The following is an 8,940-nucleotide window of genomic DNA, read 5'->3' on the forward strand; positions in this document are numbered from 1 at the left end:
TCCTCAAAACGTGCATGTCTAATTTCGCCAATGAATAAACATCCCAGCTGCAAATTAGTCATGCAGCAGCGGTGCTTTGAAAAGGTTTGTCTTGAATGTTTTATTTATTAGATATAACCCAACATTGCAACACCCTCTAACTACGACGTGACTCACTGTTTTCATTTGGTGATTTCAAATTTTTTTTTAAAAAAGTTGTTAACACAATGGCGTATTACTCTCCCTGTAAAGGGATCAACTGTCCAGGCTGTTGTCATCATATGAATCCATTCTGATCAAAACTCATAAAAAATGATGAGGCAGCAGGGATGGAAACCGTGCACTGTGTGTTGTGTCTGAGCTCTGGTGGGCAGGAAAAACACGCCGTGACTGGGACGATGTTATTCCTCCCCACAGACACAGAGTATGTCATGAAGTCTGAATGTGAGCGGAAAAAAATGGCAGACGAGGAGTGGGAGGAGATGAAGCAAGAAGCATGTGTGTCTCCGCTGGGTCCTCCTCCTTCCTGTTACATCCATTCACTTTTCTTCACCATGGAAGAAATGTGTGCATGTGCATGCACGACTAGTTATCCCCACAAGAGGTTTTGTATTCTCTGTGCATTATTTATTCTCCCTTTCATCTGAACAGTTCTATTTTCAGCCAATCATTTAATGTCCTGCCTGGGGTTATCTTGTGTTGGGAAGAAATCTACCCAGACATAAGTTATGTAGACAAGTAGTGAGGTTTAACATTATAAACATGTGTGCTTCTTCTCCAAAATAGCAGAGGCTCTTGAGTGCAGGAAATGACACATAGGGATGAGTTTGCTTTTTCCTTTTATTGGTTCAGTTTTATTTATTTTAAGCCTTTTATGCAGCACAAAGCCATGCAAATGTGTCTGTAAATGTACTATAATTAAAGTCGAGCTGATTGGTGATATGGTGACATTTTGCACAGCTCAGATTACAGCCACGACGATACACACAAAGCCTGGCATTTATGTTTGTGTCGTCTCGCCTGCTGGAAGAGAACTTATGTGACATCGTGCTCTTTCACTTGTTGTTGCAGACCTTGAATCTCTCTGGAGAGATCGATATTGCGTCTTTCTTGGTTCAAACATCTCTCCAACAACAGACTTGTGGGCACATGTATGCAATCTAGCTAAAAGGACAGAAAAACACACACACACAAAACAGACAGAAGAGCTCTTCATGTCACTCTGTTTTGACCTGGGAAGCCATCAAACTGGATGTTTTGCAGACCCATCCAGTTGTTTGCTACGATTTCCAGACTGCTGTTTACTGCTGCCTTCCTGTCTCTCAAAAGCAATACCGCTGTGTATCTGTATGTGTTTTTGTGGATGTGTGAATCATGCCAGCACACAGAGAAGCATTCAGTTTTTGATGGGACCTCCAGGTCTTCACTCATCTTCCCTATTGATTTTCTCTTGCTCTCCTTTTCACACTCCCAGGGGATTGGATGTCTCAATTGGTCCCGCCGGGGCGAACAGAGAGCGTGAGCGATAAAGAAACAGATAGAAGATGAGGGGAAGAGAAAAGTGAGAGGAGAAAAATGAAGAAGAGAACACAAACAAGGAGAAGAAGAGCCAGGCGGGGCCTGCGGACGCCGCGATCGCTGAGGCCCTCGCTGACCCCTGACCTTGATCATGACCTCAGAGGTTGCACCGGAGGTCAGAGGTTGTGTGAAAGTGCCACTGCGGCGATTCACTCCACTGCTGGGTGATGATGATCTTATGCAGCCTCCCCAGCCTGTCTGACATGATCAGTGTTGCACTCTGCCTGCGGCTCCCAAGGGCCACACATCCATCTCTAACCCGGCCACACAAGGCCCGCTAAAAGCACCTTACAGGCAGAGTCAATGAGCAGGAGGAAAAGGGACATAAACAGAGAAAAGTGGGAAAGCTAAAGGACAGAAAGGCTGCTTTTAGCCCGTGGCTCTGGCTCTAGTTGTATAATGGCAGCGACACAGAATCTGTGCCTATTTCTATACATTTAAACTTTAACCAGAAGTACTGATGAGGCTTTTTAGACGTTAAATTTCCAAATCACAACATGTTCCTCCTGTTGTTCGTGTCATGAGCAATTTGAGCTGTTTTTCCTCCCCTCTAATTTTAACCACAGAGTAATAAAAAGGCAAGTTAGAAAAGGAGAAAAAAAACCCACCGAACTCGTGTCATTCATGGCAAACATGCATGAACCTCTGTAGCAGGAACACGATCATTTGTAGGCAGTTTGATAACTCTGACTGTTACTTGTTCCGACTTACACTGTGCACCCCCTGCTGCTTCAAAGTAATCCAGAGCCAAGTGAAGCTTCAGTCAAATCCTCATGGAGATGCTGTGTGTTGAAATGCGGAGTTTGAGAAGAGCGCAGCACAAAATCAACTGACTGGTAATGTTCACGGCTTGTAGACTTGTGCGAAAGATCTTTTTTTTAGAAAGATCTTTTTTTTTTTTCTTTTAAAGCTAAATTACATTAGCACATTACACCTTGACAACAATTTGGCATCAACACTTGGAACAATTCATGTAAATAAAAAGCGTAAGATCTCTGTTCTGTTTGGATAAGTGACCATTAGCCACAGCAACATTTAATGGTCTCGCTGATAAGAAAACACTTTTTATGTGCGTAGATAAGAGTCTAGTCATGGGTTATTGTTAATTATTTTATGGTCTATCCTATTTATACAACTGTCCATTATTTGTGATGACTGATTTTTAAAGGAAGATTTTAAAAATCTTTCACTGTTCCAGAGTTTTGAGTGATTTATTTTTTTGCCTCATGTCTGCCACAGTGTTTCTTTTTTCTTGTACTGAACATGGACTGCATCACGGATAAACAAAGGCACTCCAATCACAATATCTGACTAATTTAGTCATCCCGTGCAAAGCAAAACATCTGCAATAATAAATGAGGCTATCTAAAAGAAAAACCCTGAATAAATGAGTGGAGAGACACAGCCAGTGCAGATGTTTCCACACAGGTGCACTGCATGGTACAATTAAGCAATTAACATCCACTCATGCTCCGTGGCATGTAGATAAATGCTGAGCAGGCCCAGTGGATTCTCATTTTCTACCACAATGGAAGGAGGAAAAGATCCCTTTGAAAGAAGGGGCAGAAGCTTCAGTCACAACGCTCAACTGTTATTTGCTTCATTGACTTAAAGCACATCTGCATTTAGATCCACTGGAAATCATGGTGGATGGTACACAACTGATGACCGTGACGCTCCTTCAAACATTACAGAAGAGCAATCTTAAAGACAGATGTTGTATGAAGGGGAGAAGTTTGCTTTCTGCCACTCAAGCCTTTAGAAGTCAGGTGAGAAACTATAAAGTGTAAAGCAGTCCACAAAGGGGGGAGGTCAAGCTAGGTGTTTGGGTCAAAACAGAAGACTTTCACTCAGGAGTGTCCAACTAGGATCCTTTTTTCGATTTGACTTATTATTGTTATTATATTTATCTATATTTTACAGGTTGGTTAGAGTAAAACATGAATCTGGGTTAAACTCCTTACAACATTAACCAAGTATAAATTGACTCATGTACACCAGCAGTGGCTCTTTTGTACTTTTGGGGGAATTTTTCTTGCACAATTTGGATCGTTTTTCGCTGTTAGACGAAAGGTCAGTGCGAATCAATAAAAACTCACTCTGGTTGTTTGTCACAAAACCGGTTGATGATTGTGAAAATGATGTGAATAATTCAATGTGTGACCTTCGCAGTCACCAGATCTCAACCCGGTGGAACACCTGCAGGAGCTTTTGCACTGGTGTGTTAAACGGCTCTCCCCACCACCACTATCGTCAAAACACCAAATGAGGGAATCCGTTTTGGATGAATGGTGTTCATCCCTCCAGTTGATTCCCAGAGACTCGGAAACATTGTGACCCAGCACCTTACTAAGTTTGGTTATTATTGCTTTAATTTGTCCCCTGCATGTACATGTCCCATGTTTTTTATCGATCAGCACACGTAACTTTTCCTTTCTGTTTTACTCCTCATACTAATGCCAGCCGTGTGAAAGCCACGCATCATATTCCTTTCAGTGTTTTCTTTGTGAGATGGGAAGAGATAACTATACAAATACAGTATAATGGACACATTGCAAAGCAACTAAGCTGGTACGGATTATCTCAGACCTGTATTTCTGGTTTGGCTTAATGATAGGTAGCATCATAAGTCAGGGAGGCCAGAACAAGGAGACACTGATTAACAAAGGGAAAGGAATGAGAGGATTAAACACAGGATTTATCCGTTCATATGCAGTTTTATCTTAAAAATAAACACATCTAAACAGCATTCATTGTTTCCTTTTGTAGATCAATTGCTAATAGTATTTAAAAATGACTAGTGAGCAATTTAATGTGAATCACACTTCTATTATGTCCCAGTGATTAAATTAAAGCAGATGTATCCATTTCTTCGTGTGACTGATTCCTAACTGCAATTCGGTCCATTTTTTATTAAAAGCATGTGACTGGGTGTGATTAGCAAACTGAAGCCAGCCTTTAATTCACTGTATTATGTCTATAAATGAAGTATAAAATAAGGCAAAGCTATTAAGGCTACATATCAGCTGAGCACTGAGCACCATTCATACTCTTGGGAGGAGGGAGACACAAACAGCTTCAAATCAAATCAACTAATGGCCTGAAAGTTGAGCGAATTCAAAGCACAAAAATGCCCACCTTTGTATTCACAAAAATGCAGTGAAAGAGGCGTTATTATCTATGGCAAATTCTCATGTTATTTTTAGTCAAAGCAATTAGAGTGCAATGGCTGTAAAGAAATGAAAATGATTGAGGGTGGGGGTGGTGGGGGGGTAAAGCTATGAAATATTTTTGTTAAATGCTCCAAGCGTTCAAGGAAAAAAAACAAAACAACAAAACCCTCCAAAGTGTCAATGCAGGCGTGGATTTTCCACACTGCCAGGCCTCAAAACACACTCAACAAGTCAAATTTGGGAAGCCACAAAGTGCTAAAAATGAAAACAATGTGCAGAGCAGATGTGTCACCCTGATAAACCTGAGCAGCTTGGCTCTGGTTTGGTGTACCGAAGCCGAGGCGTGATGCGTTTTAAGGTGAACGAGGCGGTGCAGTTTGACACAGGAATTTAGGGCACCCCATACATACAGGGTAATTAGAAATTCTTTGCATATCCCTCTGAGACACGTCCACACACCGAGAGGGTCAGAGGACATGGTCAGCAGGAGTGACGCCTCAGGAGCAGCCTGGGTTCAGTGCATTGCTCAAGGTCGCATCAACAAACGATATACATGCACAGTGACACTGTGACCACTGGGCTGAATGCTGCAGCGCTGACTTCACTGGATTAACAGCACAACAAGCTTATTTGATTAACTAATCTGATTAATATCTGTGCCGCTGAAGAATTCCTTAAACTTAAGGCTCATGTCCTTAATCAAATTATTGCAAACTGAGAAAACTAAACTAAAAGAAATAACCTGCTCAAAAGCTGGAGGTCACTTCATCTTTTTACCAGTTCTTTACTATTTGTACACTAGATCCAATCTTTTCATAACAAAAACAAAACATTTGCAACAGATCATTTAACTGAGATAATTGTGGCCATATATTTAGAGTTACACCCCCCCGCCCCCACCCACTCTATTCTATGTTTAGTAGCCCTAATGAATTAAATTATGCTTAAATTCACGGTGAGCCATATTTTTGCAGCTGACTTTGGCACATGTTAACTTTTCTAGTACTGCGAAACACAAGTTGTGTGCTACTTGAATAATGGAAGTTTTATTTTTTTGATGTAAAAAAAAAAATGCATAAACTACCACTGAAAAGAAGTTGATTTTTTTTCTAATGCTGGCTGAATTTGCTGGCACACTGACTGTAGGTGTAAAAAAAGAAAATAAAAATGATTTAACTGTGGTTTGAAATGATCTTCCAGCACAGTAAAGTCAGTAGGAACAACACTGGTCCTGGCTGCTTCCCCCGGTGGGATATATTTATTTATTTATTTATCTTAGATATGGCTTCCAAGTAGCCTCCTGGCATTATTTTTGTATGATCTTTGCTCTCCGTAACACTCACACACACACACACACGCACACTGATTAAAAACAAGCTACAGCACGAACCACGGGCTCATCTGGCGCTGAACAACTTCGCCTATTTCAGCGCGATAAAATTGGGAGTAATTTAATGCCGATTCGCTTGTTTACCTGTAATATCTGAATGTTGATAAAATGCTATTTAAGCAATTATAATGGCGTTATTAAGGTGACACTCCTGGAAGGTGACTCCGCTCCGTGAGCCAGCTGCTGCAGGGGCGGGTAGCGGATGTGATCCGTTCCGGGTGTTCCGGCCGCCCGGTCCTCTCCACTGAACTCCAACCCCCGCGCTCTCTATCAGCATCTCATTCCTGTCTCAATATGTCTCAAGATGGCGGCCAATGCAGGATCGATGTTTCAATATTGGAAGCGCTTTGACTTACAACAACTACAGGTCAGTTCAGCCTCTGTTTAAATCGCCTCCGCTTCTTTTCGTTTCGGCCCCCTCGCCTCTTTCGGCGGCCGGGTTTCTGGTCTTTTTCCGCGACCGCCTCGGAGGTGTTTCGGAAGAGAATTCAAGACCTCTTCCTCACATTGATGAAAGTGGCTCTCTTGCTGATCAGAAATTGATCCTCTTTGTTCAATTCAACATCGATCGGACACTGCAACTGGGCAAGCCGGGGCGACGCCGCGGGGATGCGCCGAAATAAAAGCCAAACGGCGGCGCTTTAGCGGAAAGCTCACGGCTGGCTATCTTTATTGCGTGTTCTTCAACTTTTACCGGAGCCAGTAGCCGTAGTTAGCCCGACGCTTTAGCCGTTGTAAGGTTGGATAATTTCGGAGGGGGAAAAAATAAGTGCGACTTATTATACGGTGGCGCTGTGGTGACACCAACCGTTGAGACGGGCAGCACAGACACACAACAGTGTTTTTAGTTGTGTTTTCCTCTCTCTGCTTTTAACTGTCACATCTGTAAGTTTAGTTGAAAGCGGACGGGAACATTAGCAACCTTATCGGCTAACGGCTGTGAAACAGTTTATATTAAAGTCGTGTCAGAGATTATGCTTGATGAACTCGGCCGTCTTTTTTTTTCTCGGTTTCCCCTGCACACACAGTGAGGTTTTCACAGACGTTGCCACGTCTGTGGGAAGTGGACAGGACGGGACAGTGTTTGTTGACGCGACGCAATTAAAAACACGAACGTTGGAAATGTGATAGATCATGACCTTGTGATTATGATCAACTCCCAGAAATGTCCCAGCCTCGCACGCTCGAGCTCGCTCGCGCGCGCACGTTCGCTAATCTCGGCGTGCACGGAGGAGATAGATCCGTGGCACAGGAAGGGAAAGAAAGAAGGGGGGGGGTACGAGGAAAATATTGGGCCTTATTCATTGCGTGAATATAGCCTGTGTATATTAGAGCGTGTTTGACCTATCACAAGACGTGTAGACAATGGCACTGTTGTGTTTTCCCGTGGCATTTTACATGCATTGCTGCATTTTAAATCACAGTTTTATGAATATTAGTAGCCCCAGTTGCCGTCGTCATTAACATAAAGATTGCATTATGTAGGCTTGGCCCAATTGTTCATACATTTATTTTGCAAACCGCATGGGCTTTGGGGTTTAAACTTTTATTTAGGTCATGATGCCCCTATGACTGGGTAGACAAAAGGACAGTGAACAAGTCTTCCCAGCGGGGCTTTGTGTTGCACTTACGCCACATCATCAAGGCTTCACTTCTCCTATTTATTTGATCCTGTTCAGTCCTCCTACTCATGCCCCCTTGTTCATGCATTATGTAAAAAAAAAAAAAAAAATTGAGACTGCTTTCTCTTGTCTTTCCTCACTATCTATCTCCCACCCCCTTCCTGCTCCCTTCCAATCTTTCGCTCCTTCTCCTCCCTCCCCCTCCCTTCCTTTTATATTTTTTTCCCTCTCTCTCTCTCTCCTCTCTCTCTCTTTCTCCTCTGGCCCTTCACCCTGCTTTCACCTATTCTGCCCACTCTGAACTGGTGTGTGTGTGTGTGTGTGTGTGTGTGAATTTGTCTGAGATCAGTCTTTTTTTCGTAGATTGACTGCCAGCACGGACAGTGAAGGCACTGCCAGCAGCCAGGACATGAAAAATGCATCGCATAAGTTTGTGATAAGGCCCTGGGTAATTATGGCAAAGGCCCCTATCACAAGCGATTAGTCAGGACAGTGAATCTGAGCGTGTGCAAAAAGGCTGGCGGTTGGCAGGCCTGTCTGCAGGATAGGAATCAGTCGGAGCTGGTGTGTGTGTGTGTGTGTGAGAGAGAGAGAGAGAGAGAGAGCAGAACATTCACTGTCTATTATTGATGACATCTTATTTACTCTCCCTCCCACTGAGAGGCTCCTAGAGGAAAGCCTTCAGATAAGGACCTTTTTCTTATCCATTTTATTTCTTCTTTTTGGGAGGATAATGTGGGGGTTAGCATGATATGATCGTGGTCTACACACGGCTCTGTCAGCCACTTGCTTTCGAATTTGCTTCCCTCTCCTTGTAATCGACGGGCAGTTCGCGCCGTACTTAGACTCGCAGCCTGATTCGTCTGTGCGAGAAGCACCAGCAAAGGAATGTTTTCTTTTCTTGTTTCTTTTGATGATGAAAATCCAACTCAAGCTAGATGTCAGTAGCTTTAAGCCATCATAGCGTGTATTCCTCAGGCTCCGACTGCTGATGTTCATTAAAATCCTATTTGATCAGTGTGTCCCATTCCCTGTGTGAGAAACTAGCTAGGTGGTTGTTACAGGACAGAGAGTGCTTTGAAACAGCACAGCGAGCTGTTAACTTGTCTTCTCTGCATGCCTTTTTTTCTTTCTCTCTCTCTCTCCCTCTCTCTCTCTCTCCCTCTCCCTCTTCTCCCCCCCCCCTTTTCATTTCCTC

The 8,940-nt window shown here is 43.1% G+C and overlaps 1 protein-coding gene across 3 annotated transcripts in view; it reads left to right on the forward strand.

Annotated features, from left to right (window-relative positions):
* The first annotated feature begins 6,325 nt into the window (after nucleotides 1-6,325).
* The window catches only part of cux1b (cut-like homeobox 1b), a 62,356-nt gene continuing 59,741 nt past the window's right edge, over nucleotides 6,326-8,940 (forward strand). The window contains exon 1 of one of the 3 annotated variants that reach the window (XM_005929946.3): nucleotides 6,326-6,487. In XM_005929946.3, coding sequence (XP_005930008.1) covers nucleotides 6,425-6,487 — 63 coding nt within the window. In that variant the 5' untranslated portion in view covers nucleotides 6,326-6,424. The remainder of the gene's footprint in view (nucleotides 6,488-8,940) is intronic. The other 2 variants (XM_005929947.3, XM_005929948.3) reach the window with 2 other exon arrangements.

The sequence above is a fragment of the Haplochromis burtoni genome, unplaced genomic scaffold, assembly GCF_018398535.1.
Source record: "Haplochromis burtoni strain Fernald_Lab_line unplaced genomic scaffold, NCSU_Asbu1 Contig_128, whole genome shotgun sequence".
Taxonomy (NCBI): Eukaryota; Metazoa; Chordata; class Actinopteri; order Cichliformes; family Cichlidae; genus Haplochromis; species Haplochromis burtoni.